The 17265-nt window shown below is 44.8% G+C and overlaps 1 protein-coding gene across 2 annotated transcripts in view; it reads left to right on the forward strand.

The window, feature by feature from the left end:
- CDH13 (cadherin 13) overlaps positions 1–17265 on the forward strand; it is a 1398954-nt gene that overhangs the window by 767208 nt on the left and 614481 nt on the right. For both annotated transcript variants that reach the window (XM_032325075.1, XM_032325076.1), the window contains one exon: positions 14481–14689. In XM_032325075.1, coding sequence (XP_032180966.1) covers positions 14481–14689 — 209 coding nt within the window. The remainder of the gene's footprint in view (positions 1–14480; positions 14690–17265) is intronic.

Consider the following 17265-nt stretch of genomic DNA (forward strand, 5'->3'; position numbering starts at 1 on the left):
ATAAGGTTTTGTCAACTAGACAGAACCAATTTGTTATCACAGCTGGCGAGCATCTCACCCACTATAATTAGGGAAGAGCTACAGGAATTAATTGGTTGCAACCAGAGTCCACTAATATTTTTGATTGCCAGCTCTTGCCAGGACTAGCACTGAGCAGAGCCAGAGAGGTGAAGATAAAGCTGTCAGAGGCTTTGTCCCGGAAGAACTGTCAGGTTACCAAAGGATAGGTCAGGAGGAAATTGTGAAGGTGTAAAGCTGGTGTCCCACACTCCACTGCATTTTGATTGGCATAGTTGCTGGTTGTTACCAGGCCCCCAACCTTTTCAATACTTTGAACATACCCTTTAGGAAGGACACTCATGGTTGCCATGGACAATGTACTTGAGTCCCCAAGTACTACTCTCGTCTTCTAGAAATGTTTCTAGCCCCTGTCTGGAATTCAGGTGGCATAAGGCCATCTCTGTATAGAAGCATTCTTGGTGTCCATAGGGAATAAAGGACAGGATGTTCAAAATGCCTCGGGATGTTTCATACAGAAGATACTCATCCACATGCTGTCCACAGATTTCTTATGAGTTTTATGAAAATTAAACCATTCTGAAGATTATGGATCAAACTACTGCGCTGTTTTTTGCTTCCCCCATGATGTTTTGTTTGATGTGATCTGGGAGTTTGTGACAACTTTGTAGTAGAATAGCAAGTGTTGGTCTTCAGAATGTTGAGATCTCAAGAGTTCTTTGATAAAAGTTTTAGATAGATCACTGATGAAGATTCCACACTTACCTTCTCTCCCAGCCTTTAAGAAAATCCTACATGTAGAAGCTCTTAAATACTTGTAGATGTTCTGGGGCTGCATAATGATCTGGCTGGGCCCCATTCATGCACTTAACGTTTCTTCAGAGTTTAAGTGTTCCCTCAACTTTGACGTACAGAGTCTTCTGGATTCTGCTCTATGGGTTTTCCCCTGATGGATCTAATCACTTACTTCAAGATCCCGCTCATTTCCATCTTTGACAGCTCTGTCAGCTCTAGACAGACTGTTTAACTTCTGCTAAGCTGTATGCTCCTTGGCTATAGAATAACTTCTAAAATTTACTTTTGGTTCCACCATCCTGGAATAATTGAGCCCATGTCTTCCCCTAGGACCTGGGATAGGACTCTGCTATAGATGCAAAAAGCAAAGTTCCAGTTTTGCTACTTACAAGTGTGTGACCTTAAGAAACGTGTTTCATCTCTCTGGGCTTTAGTTCCCTCGTCTATATAAGATTATCTTTCTAGGATTGTTGGAGAGGTGAAAGAAATGTTTACCAATGATTAGCCTACAGTCCGGCAAGTAGACAATGTTCCATAAGAAACTATTATGGGAGAGAGATGTCAAACCTGAAAAACAAGAACCGTTATGGTTTCACGGAGTGTCTGGAAGATCTAGGGAAATGCTTTGGGTAATTCCCAGTGCATGTTCAAATGAACTAACACTCATTTACCTTGAATACCACTGCCATTCATGCTCACCGAGCTAGTTCAGAACTGGACTGAAGGATACTGTGCTGGAATCTTCAGCTACTTTGTCAACCAAAGTTTGATATTATTATTGATATTTGATATTATTACAATTTGTCCATTTTTGGGGAATCAAGTAGGTTGGAAAACTAACCTAGAAAATGTTGGCTTATTACATTTTATGTGAAAAAATAACCTGTTTCTTTAGTCACTACTTCTTGGGTAACTCTTCAAATATAGTAATTGGAGTGCTGCAATGAAACTTCAGGAGTGTGGTGAGCTTGGGTAACCTGAGTTCTGTCACTGACCTTTGCACCATGGACAACTCATCCTCTCCAATGCCCTTCATTTCCCCTCTGTGAAGCTGTTGAAATACCATATGAAGATTGGGGTGAGGGAGAACCTCACCTTATGTTCCTGATAACTTTGTTAAAAGCTCAACAGCAAATAGACACAAAGATCAGTGGAACAGAATAGATAACCCATAAATGAACCCACAACTTATCTTCCACAATTTGACTTCCACAAAGCAGGAGAGAATATCCCATGGGAAAAAGACAGCCTCTTCAACAAATGGTGCTGGGAAAACTGGACGACAACAGGCAAAAGAATGAAACTGGACCACTTTCTTACACCCTGCGCAAAAATAAATTCAAAGTGGAATTAAATTCAAAAAGAGCTAAACGTGAGACAGGAAACCATAAAAATCCTAGAAGAGAACACAGGCAGTAACTTCTTTAACATGGGCCATAGCAACTTCTTTCTAGACATGTCTCCTGAGGCAAAGGAAAAAGAAACCATTGGGATTTAATCAAAATGAAAACTTAGGCATAGCAAAGGAAACAATCAATGAAACTGAAGGCAATCTATGGAATGGGGAAGATATTTGCAAATGACATGTCTGATAAATGGTTAGCATCCAAAATGTATTAAGAACTTATAAATCTCAATACCCCAAAACTGAATAATTCAATCAAAAAATGGGCAAAAGAGGGACCCCTTGATGGTGCAGTTAGCTAAGCATCTGACGCCTGGTTTTTACTCAGATTGTGATCTTAGGGTCATGAGATTGAACACCAAATTAGGCACCACACTCAGTGTGGAGTCTGCTGGAGATTCTTTCTCCCTCTCCCTACCCTTCCCACTTGTGCTCTCTCTCTCTCCCTCAAATCTTTAAAAAAAGGATCAGAAGACACAAACATACATTTTTCTAAAGAAGACATATAGATAGCCAACAGACACATGAAAAGACGCTCAACATCACTGATCATCAGGGAAATACAAATCAAAACTACAATTAGCGATCACCTCACACCAGTCAGAGTGGTTGAAATAAAAAACACAAGAAACAAGAGGTTTTGGCGAGGATGTGGAGAAAAGGGAAACCTCTCGCACTGTTGGTGGGAAGGCCAACCAGTGCAGCCACACTGGAAAACAGTATGGAGACCTCTCAGAAAGTTAAAAATAGAACTGTCTTCTGACCTAGCAATTGCACTACTAGGTATTCATCCAAAGAATATGAAAATGCTAATTCAAAGGAATACAGGCGCCCCAATGTTTATAGCAATATTATCTACAATAGCCAGGTCATGGTGATAGCCTGATAGCCCATTGACTGATGAATGGATAAAGAAGATGTGGGGTGTGTGTGTATGGAATGGAATGGAATGGAGTATTTCCCAGCCATAAGAAAGAATGAAATCTTGCCATTGCAATGATATGGATAGAACTAGAGAGTGTTATGCAAGCAAAATAAGTCAGTCAGAAAAAGACAAGTATCAATCTCACTCATATGTGGAACTTAAGAAACAAATCAAATGGGCAAAGGCGGAAAAAAGGGAGAGACAAACAGAGAGACAAACCAAGAAACAGACTCTTGGTATTAACTATAGAGAACAAACTGAGGGTTACAGGGAGAAGTGGGTAGGGGGGGTTGGGGTAAATAGGTGTTGGGGATTAAGGACTACGTTTGCATGAAGAGCACTGGGCATGATATGGAACTGTTGAATCACTATATTGCACACCTGAAACTAATACTACACAGTATGTTAATTATCTGGAATTTAAATAAAAATTTTTTTAAAAAATTCTTAACTGTTACTTCTCCCAGAACCCACCTTCCTCTTCTGGGCTTGAACAATTAGAGACCATTGTTTCCTGAGTACTGCTTCAGATTATAGATTATAAGGTCTTTAGGAGGCGGGAGTATGTCTTCTCTATTAATTATAGCATGGTATACATTTATTTCAATGTTTTTAAACATTCTGTTATAAACAGCAGCTGATTCAGTACATTCTCTGAAGGCTCATTTCGCAGGATTTTTGTGTTTGTTTGTTTCCTCATCTTGGACATTTGAATTTACTTGCAAGTGTTGGGTTACCATTCCTGCACTCTTACCTGCCTTCTCCTCCAAGCCCTCCTTATCCCTTCTGGAACACTTCATGGGAGCGTAGAAAGAGGCTGGTCAGACATCCTGTGTAGAGTTGTAGGGAAGAGATTGGGTTAAAAACTAAGGGCCCTTTAGATCCATGATACTGTCTTGCTAAACTGATGGTAGTCAAGGTTATAATTAGATCTTCCAACTCTCATTGCCAATTAAAAAATATGCCTGTGTAATTTCCATACTTTCTCTTTTTGGGTTATGTATTACTATCTATATTTACCTGAAAAGCTATAATTCATCACTTCAAATGTTTCTAATGTGTTGTTGAATTCTTAAATATGATTCTATTATGACTTAAGGCCAAAACATTGATTAAAAGAACACATCTAATTTTATAATAAAATATAGGAAAGTTGTACAGAAATCTTCTCTCCTAGAGATTTTTAGAGAACACATCTCTTCAGTAAAGTGAGAAATATATGCTGCTAATCCCTCTTCTTGGATACTTTCTGATAACGATGTGCATGCTCGTTGGTTGACTTTCACTGTTAGAAAAAAGTTGTTATATTGAATTATGTTTTGTTTGCTTGTAATTTCTACCCTGTGATGCTTGTTTGGCCTTTTAATACACCAAAGAAATGGAACATGCATCCTTCAACAGGGCATCTCTCCAGATGGTTGTGTGGTCTACTGTTCTAGACACTGAATATCATGACGGCAGATAACCTACCTTATTCATCTTTATGTTGGCATCCATCCCTTACTGCCTACTATCCCACACATTGTAGGTAAAAAAATTTTTTTTAATTTTTTTAAAATAATTTTATTTTTAAAGGGTTATTAAAGCAATATTTTTAAATTTTTAAAGGGTTGCTAGATGAGATTTAGAATAGTAGAATTTCCCAATTGTAAACGACGTCATTCCATACCAGAATCCCTTCCACACCATTCTTGCTACATATCCATTTAGGTTACACTTCAGAGTATCTAGTACCAAGCAAATTTTTTTCATCCAGAAAGAACTGAAGCTTCCAAATGGTAACCTGAATTTCTTCAGGCTTTTCTTGTATCTGAACAATAATGAGTTCATATAAATGCTCATATCTGCATACACATTCTTGTAGCCCCCAGCTGTACAATTGTAAAACCTCAACAGACCCACCTCCCCTGGTCATCATTAGGATTATTTCTGAAAGACCTCCCACAAACTCACAAATTATTCTCCCATGACCCCTCCTTCTAGCCTCTTTGTTGGGTAACATACCGGAAAGTCTCTTAAAGGAAGTGTCTCCTCACTACTTTTGTGAGAAGGCTGTTTTCCAAGTCCATCTCTAGGATTCCCAAAGCCATGGATCCCCAAGATGCTGGAAGACCCCAAGCTTCTTTAGTCTTCGTTGTTCCAGAGCAAAGTCAAGTGCATTCCATTTGGAAATAGGGTCAAGCCACCGTTCCCCATATCAGTTTGTGAGGAACTAGGCTAACAGTGTTTGAGATTAACCTAAATTGCCTGTGGTTTGTGTATCTTAAAGCTTGTATATTCAGCTTATTCTTTCCCTGAACTACAACCCAATGGGACTGGACTAAGAAATCAATATTGGGTTTGTCTTCCTTCTGTTTCTGCATTTCTCTAAGCACTCACGTAGAAGTTGACCTCCCAAGAGACCCCTTCCTTCCTATGTAGATCTGCCCCTGCAATTGAGAGGTACTTGGGAAATCACAGGTCTGATTGCATCAGACACAATCAGGATCTGAGTCACAACTTAGGCCCAGCCAGGACACATTGCCACATGTCCCCCAGAGAACTCCAACTGTAAGGCCAAAAGTTTTGAACATTGTAGTGGAGCAAATCTCTCTTCTCATTGACTTACCTATACAGAGAAGTAAGGAGGGAGGCATGTTTGCACATAATTACTAGATAACTCAAAAACTAAAGGCTATGTAAGAGCCATGTGCTAGTACTATGAAATCACTGAGAGGGGGTCCCTATTAATCTGAGACCTTGTGTTTCTCAAAGCTACTGAATCTGTGATTAATACTTTGCTGATCTGGTGACTTCAATTGGCTTACTCGAATCTTCATGTGAGTTTGGGCCATTATTCTCACTTTTGTTTGGAGAGTTTCAAATTTGCTTAGCTGTCAAGTTGCAGTTCTGCTATTTATTCATTCAATGAACAGGGTTGGGTGTATATTGTGTCAGGCGCTATGCCATGGAAAGTAATTCCAGTTTGAAACACAAATTCGTAGTGATTCTAAGTATCATGGGATTCAGGATGCACGTCTTCTTTCAGAAAACAATCTGCCATTTTTAAAGAATCTGTAACAAGCAGAAAATGTAACACCCTGACAGACAAGACTAGTTTCAGAACTAGCAAGTCGGATTTTAATAGTAGGCAGAGAAAATCCCCTGAAAGCAGATGTGGGCTCTGTCTTGTTCCAAGAGGAAGCCCTTAAGGGTTTACATGGCAAAAATAGGTTCCTGCAGAAGATCACTTGACAAGATCATTCATTATGATATCTTTGCCTGACCTGACAGAATTGAAACTCTATTTTGTCAAAGTTGGAGTTGAAACATAAGATGGTATGAAGACTGTGCGTTCTGCACCTCTCAAATCTACAAATCCTTGGGAGGTGAACTCTACTCCTGAGCTCATCAGTCACGGTTCAGACCACACCCATAACCTTACAGAAGCTCTGCAGATGTCTGTGCTGATTCCAGGCAAAACATGGAGTACAGGATACAGTCCGATGCACTCAGGAATAACAGGGTAGAATGAATGACGCCGGGAGGAGGTGCCTATTGTATCATCCAGGGATCTGGCCCAATGTGGGTAGGACTAAACATAGGTTAATGAAAGTTTGGTTGGCTCGGATATTTGGGAAATGAAGGTTTGGGGAAACCACAGGGAACACTTTCTGTTTCTCTCAGTTGGGCAAGTCCATAGTGCCACTGGACAAAGCCTTATGTGTTCTTTTAAAGGAATTTGGTACCTCTGGATGCCAGTGGGATGCTGAGGGATATGAAAAGCAATTAGTCTTGCTCTGTATCCTGGAGAGAGGCCATCTGATGCCTCTGAATTCAGTGCTACTTCTGTTGTCAGAAAGGCATGGCTCTCCGTGTCTCAGCAAGGCCTGGCAAATCAACCAATATGCAGGCCCTTCTTGCTAATGAAACAATTAGATTCTGTTTTACTAAGTAGGCCAGGAGTACTGGGATATCTGGTGTAGCCTAAGGGAGAGTGAACAATTTATATTCTGCTGCAGAGTCCTTGCCTAGTCTCAGTGGTGTGCTGGAATCAGCTAGTACTGGATGCCCGAGAGCTGGTTGCTAAGTTTCTAGAAAATCTGTAAGGCTATTAAAGGCACATTGGTAGCTGAAACCAGCTATGTTTAGAATATTTACACCATAGACATTGGCAATGATATGAATCAAGACTTTTTCCTTTGCTATCATACTGCTGAAACAATGCTACTTTCTTCTGTGTGCAAGTAGAGATTGCTAGAAGTACTTTATCTATAGACCCAACCATATCTACCTGTGGGGGAGATGCAGCTCCTGGGAAGACTAATTCAGAGTCCATAGGCCCCCTGATTCATGTGCATCCCCACCCAAATATACAAGTGGTCTGAACACCACTCTAAGAGACCTTGTCACTTACGTACAAATTTTTGAATCTCTACAAATGTATGCATGAATGTATGTATGTATGTTTTTAGGACCATTTGGCCATCTCTGATAAGAGTGTATGGATCCTAGACTGACCCCCAAACACCCATCAGTAGCCCAAATTCCCTATTTTAGTGCCTACCTATCTACACGAGCCGGGCTGATCTCTATTTTGCGGATAAATTTAAATCCAGTTGCATTCCCTTATTTCCTGGGATCATAATACAGCTTAATTTGCTCACTCACACATTTCAAGATGGTAAGAAATCTATGCCTTTGGATTTTCAACCTAAAGAACCACATTCAATCAAAAGAGAAAAAAAAAGCCAAAATCAAGGTCAGGAAGATTAAGCCCCTTAATTCACGTGCCAAACTTTCCATTTCAATTGTGGTTTTGTCTCCCAGCTAAAGTTTGTCTTTTTGTGACATTTGCATTAAGCCCAGAGGACATTTTGAGTGGAAACATGCTGAAAGCATAATTGAAACGCTGAGTGGTGCCATTTGTCTAATTTGCATTTTTCCCCCGGGTGGGGAGTTTTCACTCCCCATTTCTTCTCCTGGGGTGTTCAAAGATTATCTCAAAGAATGATGTTGTGCAATTGATTCCAATAAATCCCCATGTACAGTATATTATATGTATATACATTATTTCTTTCTAGAAGCTATTTTAAATGTCACAGTGGTAAACTATGTACAGAAGTCCTTGGTAGGTCCATAATAGTACAGATCCTTTCTTTTCTCCCTCACATGGAGATTTTGAATACTTGTCCACAAACTTAATTGTTTATTAGAATTTTTCCTTCCAGTTATCCTGATAGTGTCATTCCAAGCTATATAGAAAGAAACATTAAAGAAAAAATAGGCACATAAACTGTTCGTTTTCATCCTTAATGTGTTCTTTGAACTCTGTGCCTCCAAACTTGCCCTGACTTGATCTCTATTAAAAAGTTGGAGAATTACGGATATTTTGGTTGTGTCAACAAAGTTATCAAATGAGACAATGATGCAGGGATAATGCTACCCATTCCGATCTTTAATGGGGACTTTCGGGGAGGTTCTCGTCAGTGGGGAAGTAGAATCTGTTTTTCTAGGAGGAAGAAGTCAAGTAAGAGTGTGGTAAATTGTTTCTCTTTCGATTATGAATTCCTCATACACTTTAGATCTGCCATTCAGATAACGGCCAAAGCTGCTATCACAGGCCGAGAGGTCAAGGTTATCCTTTTTCTAAGGTGTGCCTCTTGCCAGGCAGGACTTTATCTAAATGAGAGATATGCAGAGCAGAATGTAGCCCAGGCCAGCGTTTCGGGAAGGCGGGACCCACACCACTCTGAGGGCTTCGGTGCCTGCAAGGATACACGTGTCTTTATTTGACTCCTTAGATTTAATTCAACTTTATTGGGGGAAAAAAAAGAAGGGACATCTGGGCCATCTGATATATATTATAAATGCTATCTTCAAATAATTTAGTGAGAATAAATAATGTGAAACAAATAAAAGAAAAATATTAAGCAGATAATAGATCAGCGAGGAAAATACCATGAAAATATGAGGCTGGACGCAAAGTGTTTGAAGGAGGGAGTGTATCTGCCCAGACAGACTAGTGTGACCTGCGTGGTCTTCCCCATCTTCGACCTCGCTAAGTCTCAGTTTCTAGAGAGGAAACAAATTATCTACCTCCAATTGGTCATGGGAGGATTCAGTGCAATTATGAGTGTAAAGCTCTCCGTGCAGTGCTGTGCTTTGAGGAAAAGCATTACGTTAGATTGGTATGAAGTTATCTGTACAAACAATCCATTTAAAGAACGTTTCATGAGATGTTGTTGAGTCTACGATGGGTGGGGCCCTGTCATTTTGCTTCTTTGATGTCATTTTTTCTTCACTACCTCTCGTGTGGGACAGGTAGGGCTTTGGCAAGAAGAGGAGGAAAATACGGAACTGGGCAAGGTGGGACCAGAATCCTCTGCCTCACTCCCTTGGCCCCAGCAGAGGTGCCTTGAGTAACCATCTCCATGGTAACCACAGTGCCCAGCAGGCCAGTGCTTGGGTACCTGACCAGAAAGGACAGAAGGACCCAGGAGGCAGGTGGGAAACTAGCGCGAAGCAGGAAGCTATGTGGGAAAAGGAGAAAAATGTAGCTTCCTTAATGCCCACAATTACAGAAGTCAGGAAGGTAATAATTCTTATTCGTGGAGGGCCATCCCACGTGCTTTATGCATGTAGGTTTATTTGATCATGTTGAATGCTCACCATAAGAGTTAAAATACCTATGAAGGAGGGACTATTACTTGTCCCACTTTACAGATGAAGACATTGAGGTTCAAAGAGGATGGGTGGTCCGCCCTAGGTCACAGGGCTGCTACACATGAGCCAGGTTTGGAAAAAGGGCTTAGAAACCCACCATTAAAACTGCCCTTTCTTCGGGCACAGGAAGAGCAGTTGCTGGCACGCCGGGTCCTCGGCCTCCTCTCTGTGCCAAGGATGGCTGGGAAATGCGGAAACCTGGCATCTGTTGTCGGAGATCCTGGTTCTTGGCCCTTAGCTGCATGAGATCCATCTGGGGAACTTGAAAGAGATACTAGTGCCCAGAACCCAGCCCAACCCGGTTATATTAGAATCTTGGTCGGTAGTTGAACAGGTATTGCTATGTTTTAAAATGCTCTCCCGGTGATTCTCAGAGCCTTGAAAAAACCATAGTCTCAAGGATCTGCTCCTGAATTGGTAAAGGTGCCTAAAACAGAGACCTAATTTTGCAATCCTTAGTTATTTAATAGAGCCACTGGGAAGAGATCTAGGCTATACTGGGTGCCTACCATGTGCCAGATCCTGAACGTGGATGTGGTCTCTCCATATGCCCTCATCTGGGATCTCTGAGAAGCCCAGAAGGATTAGCGAGTGGCCTCAATTCCCAGGAAATGGATGTGCTGAGGGCTTAAACTGTAGCGGTCGACAGGTGGACTAGGGACAGGTTCCTGCTTTCTCTGGGGATATGTGAGCGAGCTGGTCAATCTCAGGGACTCAGTCTGCTTTCCTGTAAAGTGGAAAATGGTGCTGATAGAGTATGCATTTTCCTTGGGGCTGTATTTCCCCCAAGCCGGCGTTATGAAGGAGGGACAGAAGTTTGCACTTTATGTGTGTGTATAAAGCACAGAGGCACATAAGTACACAGACACAGAGTCTATCTGCACCACTGACATTTCATGGCAGTAGTGGTGCCCGGGTGGCTCATCTGGTTAAGCACCTGACTCCTGATTTCAGTTCAGGTCATGATCTTAGGGTTGTGAGACCGAGCCCCAAGCAGGGGTCTGCACTGGTTCCTGCTTGGGATTCTCTCCCTCTCCTTCTGCTCCTACCCCTGCTTACACTCAATCTCTCTCTTTCTCTCTTGGAAGGAAAAAAAAAATTGCAATTTCTTTAAAAACCAACAAAGCAATTCATGACAGCAGTGTCAATTAAGCAAACAATTTTAAAATCCTGCGGGGTACATCATGGGGAAAAAAAGTTTAAAATGCTGCTGTTGGTTAGAATTGAGACAAAAAGGAGAGGCTAAAGTAGAGTCTTTGGCCCATGGCCTAGCACGCAGCTGCCATTCAGTAAATGGTAGATGTTGTTCCTATTATTTGTCAAAATATTCATTCATTCAACACGCGCAGACTGATCCCAGCTTTGGGACTCTACACGGCATTACTAAGATTAGGAAGAAAGTTACGGTATCACCTTTGACTTCACCAATGAGCTAAGTCAAAGCTAGGCATGGGAAGCCAAGTGCTCTTGTAAACGGACGCATGCAGGGTCTGGGGAACTCAGGGGACAGCAGGGACATTCATTTCCTACCCATCTCCAGTGCTGGGCTCATCCAAGACAAGAGTGGATGAGGGACCTTCTTTCTCAGTCCCTGCCTTGCTCGCAGCAGCTTCTGCTCCCAGCATTAAGCAGGTACATGTCCCCAGTCTGCCACCACTAAGGTATCATTTTGCCCCTGGAGAGCAGTTAAGTGTCCTCATCATGGACGGCCTCCTGTATGCAAAAGCGCTCTGTTCATTGCTGCAGATAGAGGGATGGATAGAAAAATAAGATGAAATTTCTGGTCTTGGTTCTTTTTTCAAAAGAAGATTTATTTGTTTATTTATTTGAGAGAAAGAGAGAGAGAGCAAGCACACACAAGCAGGGGGAGGGGCAGAAGGAGAGGGAGAAGTAGGCTCCCTGCTGAGCAGGGAGCCCATTGTAGGGCTTGGATCCCAGGACCCTAATTAGGATCATGAGCTGAGCCGAAGGCAGACGCTTTGGTTCTGATGAGGAAAACAGATACATAAAATGGGGATCTTGATATGGCATGATACGGAAGAGCCTGTGTGCAGGAAACTCAGGGACCATGAGGAGGGTGTTTGGACGAGCTGCGGAGCTGACTCTTCTAGAAATGCTGAGAGTTAACAGGCTGAGGAAGGCAGGCAGTAACTTCTGTGCCAAGGGAGCAGTAGGGGCAGAGGGTGGGAAAAACAGAAGGCAGAGGCCGGTGCAGGGATGAGTCACATGTGAGGCATGGGGTGAGGGGAGAGGCCAGAAGGGAGGCCGGTGGACAGCTTAGCCATGGAGGACCTTGACCACCGGCATCCTTTGCAAACTGTATTTGTATGAAGCTCAGGTAGTGGCAAGTTGGTTCTATAGTTGTGATGGGAAGGTCCAAAGCTTTCTTCAAGGAGTAAGTCTTGAGGTGGCCTTCCAGATCCCCCCTTTCCAGCTTATCTCCATTCTCTGTTCCTCACTTTTTCCCTTGCTCTCGTGCCCATCTCACTGGCTTATTTGCAATCCCGTGTGTGCCACTGGACCTTTGCACATGCTATGGCTCTTTCTGCCTGGTGTAGGTCCCCTGTTACTTGCAAGACTATTGCACATGTCTCTCTCTCTCTGACTATACTTCAACCCAGGGACTGTGTCCCTTTACTCAACATTATAAACCCAGCATCTAGGGTTTCTAGTAAATAATTATGGAAGGAATTTGTGGAGGCAGGAAGGAAGAAAAGAGGAAAAGAAAGGGAAAGGAAGAGAAAGGCTGAAGTAGAACCCCACAAATTTGCATGCCTTCCCTCACCCCCAGCCCTCCCCAGCTCAGTCTGTCTTGCACCCCTCCCAGAGGCCAGGGCCAGAGCCAGCCAGCATCCTGGCAATCCGGCAGGCCCTGACATGTGAACAATGTGTCCCCAAGGGATGAATGCTAATCGATAGTGATGAAACAACGTACGTGTCTCTCCTTCAGAGTTCACCTTCAAAAACTGAAACCGGGCATGCCCAATTCATCCTGGCTACCACGATGGTCAGAGGAAGTGAGCCAATGTCTGAGATGCCCAATGGCCTCCTTGTGCATCCGCAGATGACCCTGAAACTGAGTGGGCAGCAAGGGAAGGTGCCAAGACCCTGACGCAGAGGAGGCTCAAGAGGGCACCCAGTGGTGCGCGTCAGGGCCGGGAAGGAGCCCAGCAGCAGGGCAGACTGGGTGCGCGTACCCTGGGGTTTGGGTTCCGATGAGGCTTCGGGAAGGCTGTGCTTTATATGAGGCTGAGCCTTTACGGAAACATGTCGTTGCAAAAGGCAAAGGGACCTGGGCTCAAATCTTGGTGTCGTCATGTGGGGCACCTGCCTTGTCCTCTCCGAGCCTCAGCTACCTTACCTATAACCTGCGGTCTGCAAAGTACACCTCATGCGTTGCGCAGATTAAATAAGATAATGCACGTAAAATGCCCCAACACTTAGCCTCGCATGTGGAAAAGGTTCAATTCACATTAGCCATTATCATTATCCGCTAATATGGTCATTATCACCATAAGAATGATCTCCCAGAACAGAAAGATCAGCTCAGTTCATCAAATATTTATATGGCTTTAACAGTGTGCTCAGCCCGAGGTAGACGTTGTCACCAAAGACACGCAAGAAAGTTCCTCGTGGTGATAATTTGAGAGCCCCGGCCTGGAAATAGCCCCGACGGCCATCAAGAGTGGAATAGATAAATTCATTAGAGCCACGTCCTGGAATCCTACCCAGTGGTGAGGGTTAACTGCCCTGAGTCCCAGACACACGGGTGACACGAGCGTAACAGTAAGCGGGAGAATCCAGACAGGAACGAGCCCGCGCCGCGCCATCCCGCTCGTAGGAAGCAGAGATCCGGGCGGGGACAGACCTGCGGTGTTAGAACTGGGCGTCGCGCAGCCGTCAAGGAGGAGGAAGCTGGGGCTGGTGCGGGAGGGAGCGGGGAGGGCGGCTGGTATTCTGCGTCCCAGCTCGGCCCCGGGTATTCGGGCATGCCCGCCTTATGAGAGTACATCAAGTTGTTGGTTCTGATGTATGTGCTTTTGCCGCGTCTGTGTCCCGCTTCAGTCAAAGGTTTACTAGACAAGCAAGCCTGTTGGGCAGAGAGCTAGGGACGCAGAAGCGGGGTGAGGAAATTAAGCAGTACAGTTCTGAGCTTGCCCACAGGAACAGCTGTTTTTGCCCTTTCCTTCCCAAACACGACCTGACCCAGCCGTCTGACTGTAGGCGTTCTGTCCACGTCTCTCCTGCCGCTGCGCTAATCCGGGCTGGGCATCCTTGGTACGAGACCAGACTAACTGGTGTACTTGGCCTCTCTGCTCTCCCAGACCGCCCTCTGGAGCCCCGAGCGGCTGTCTGAAAAGATCCCGTTTCTCCACGCACTGTCAGTGCCCGCCTGGAACACGGGAGGTGATCAAGGGCAGGTCTAGAATGGAGGAGGCTCCCCAGCACAGGCAAAGCCAGACGGCTCCAAGGGGGTGCTGTGGGATACGGGGAAGCGTTGTTAGATCTTGGAGGGGGGGGGAGCGGTCACCCGCATCTGATAGTCAGAGATTCCTCCAGCACCAAGCGGCCCGACCTACTCATACTCTTCCCGATTTTGTTCACCTGCTCTGTTCTGTTTTGTCTCCCCAGTGACCTTCAGTGACTGCGAGGGAAACAGCAAGGTCCACTATGAGGTCTCAAGCCCATACTTCAAGGTGAACCATGACGGCAGCTTAGTTGCCCTGAAAAATGTAACTGCGGTGGGCAAGACTCTGTTCGTCCATGCCCGGAGCCCCCACGCAGAGGACATGGCAGAACTCGTCATCGTCGGGGGGAAGGACATCCAGGGCTCCTTGCAGGTAACGCCGGGGTTTGGGATAAACTGGGTCCGCAGGGGAATGCCGGGGTCTGGACGTTTTATGCGGAAAATGGTTCTTCGGTTTCTTATTGGCCAAGACGTTTTTGTTGCTGCAAATGACAAAAACCTAACTCAAAAAAACTATCGGGGCAGGAGTGTTATGTGAAAATGTATCGGCTAATGCGGCAAATATTTCAGGATAACTCTGCCTTCCGGCGTGGCTGTGTACCAGTGTCCGGATATGCCATCCACCTTGATCCTGGCCCCTGTCGTGGTTCTGCTTTCCTTCTGTTGGCTTCACTCTTAGACAGTCACATCCCTCTCTGCCTTCCAATGTGCAGACCTCAGAAGCTCTACTTCACGTTCCCCGCCTCAGGTCCCCTGGGAGAGCTCCTCTTCCTGACGATGCCAACAAACGCTTGAAATCAAATCTCACTGGCTCCACATGTCCACCCTTGAACCAGTCACTGTGTCTACCGGGTAGCGATGCTCTAGTTGGCTAAGTCTGAGTCCCTGGTCTTATCCTGAAGCCAGGGTAGAGTCAGCCCCACCTAAGCCATACAGTCGGACAGCGGAAGATAGGGAGTTACACGAAGTAAACGAGCGTGCTGTTGTCTGAGGATAGGGAATGGTGCTTGGCAGGCCAGGGGCACAGTGGCCCACTGACATGTATGGCAAGGCCGCCATTGCATATGGCACCACTCCTTTGCCACGCGCTGGTGCCTGTTCCGTTCCAGATGCACACGTATGCTAATCCTTGCACCTGTGCGCAGGTTGACACACTTTAAGAATGCCCTTTAGACTTCCCGATTGTGTCATCCAGAGACTTTTGCTACTGTAGACTCACCTACCCATCCTTCATCAGGAGTTTAAGGACTCTTGGTTTCTTGATGGAAGGAAAGTCACACTACAAGCCCCAGACCAAACAATAGCAATAATAACGGTGTGTCCCCAAGTGGGCGTGGCTGGGAGCCTTTGCTCCAGCTCCATGGTCGGCTCTTAGCCAATTTTTCAAAGCGTTGATTCTTGCCGCCTTCTCCATCTGCCACGCTCCCCATAACCTTGTTTTATCTGCTCATTTTGTTCAGCGATGGATGGTGGGAGTGGCACGAACACTGATTCTACAGCCCAGGAGCAGAGATAGAGACGGTCTGTGTGATCTTGAAAGAATCCTCAAACTCCTTCATCTGCAGACTGGTGGGGCGAAGCAGTCTGGGACGGCTAATAAGTGGCAGGTGCATTGCCCCATTCTGTCACCATATTCATGGCAGACGTGGCTAATTATCCCCAGCTTGACCCGAGTATCGCTCCCAACACAGTGCTTCTGGAAGCTACTACCCATTGATCATTCACGGATATTTTCAGGGATGGACTGTATTCGCCATGCCTGGACCAGACAGACCCCACAATTTCCCTTCATATCTGGGAGTCTGAGAGTTAAGGGTAGATAGCAAGCTAAAAAGTGAATCTACAGAGTGCCACTAATATTTTCAAAGAAAACAGGGTATTGATGAATACATCCAGTGTAGAAACCCACCGGCACCCCAAAAGCAAGTTTTTCTCTTTTCTCTTCAGCCATGGTCATTTTCACAGCATCTCTCTAACTTGTGATATAAATGACTTGATAAATATGTAGAGTAACAAAATTGCTGGGATGTGTACCACAAAGTGCTTCTTAGAAACAAGTAAATGGCACAGAGATTCACATATGGGATGTGTTCAGACGGACGTCCTTCATCATGATTCACGGCTTGTATTTTTTTTTTTTTAAGATTTTATTTATTTATTTGACAGACAGAGATCACAAGCAGGCAGAGAGGCAGGCAGAGAGAGAGGAGGAAGCAGGCTCCCCGCTGAGCAGAGAGCCCGATGTGGGGCTCAATCCCAGGACTCTGAGATCATGACCTGAGCTGAAGGCAGAGGCTTTAACCCACTGAGCCACCCAGGCGCCCCATGACTCGTCTTTAAATCCAGCACAGTGTCATACTGTCTGTCCTGCTTAAAGCAGAGCAGAGGGAATTCTGGACCCTTCCCAGGACAGACTCCACCTTGAGAGGCTCTGAGGTGTGGGGTTCAATACAGAGACTCGGTCTTGAAGAACTGGCCTCTTGAGTCCCAGAGAGACACCCTCCTGGCGGCCAGGCCCCTCTGTCAGAGCCCATTGTCCGCAAAGCCTGGCTGCCATTAGGAGTTTCTTGCAAAGCCTGGTGGAGGCAGCTGGACCACTCACTTTGTCAGACCCCAGCAGAGAAGGGCCCTCACCTCCGAGCTCCAGTAATTTCATGAGGTTTGAAAATAGGCCTTGTAAAGCTGCCCAGATGTGTCTGTCATAAAAAGTCCCAAAAAATTAAAAAGAAAAAAGAAGATAGGGAAAAAAAAAAATAGCTAGCCAGAGAATTCCTCCAAGAAGAACACAGTCCTTAAGAGATATTTGTTTGGTATTTTGGAGGCCCTCGCCTTTCCGGGCGAGGAAACTGGGCTGGAACACAGCCGGTGCGTTCCTGGCCATCACTGTCTGCTGGGTGAAGTGAGTGAGAAATTATATTGCTTAGTAGGACTCTCAAGTGGGTGCTTTAA

This window comes from Mustela erminea, chromosome 19 (genome assembly GCF_009829155.1).
Source record: "Mustela erminea isolate mMusErm1 chromosome 19, mMusErm1.Pri, whole genome shotgun sequence".
NCBI classification, from domain to species: Eukaryota; Metazoa; Chordata; class Mammalia; order Carnivora; family Mustelidae; genus Mustela; species Mustela erminea.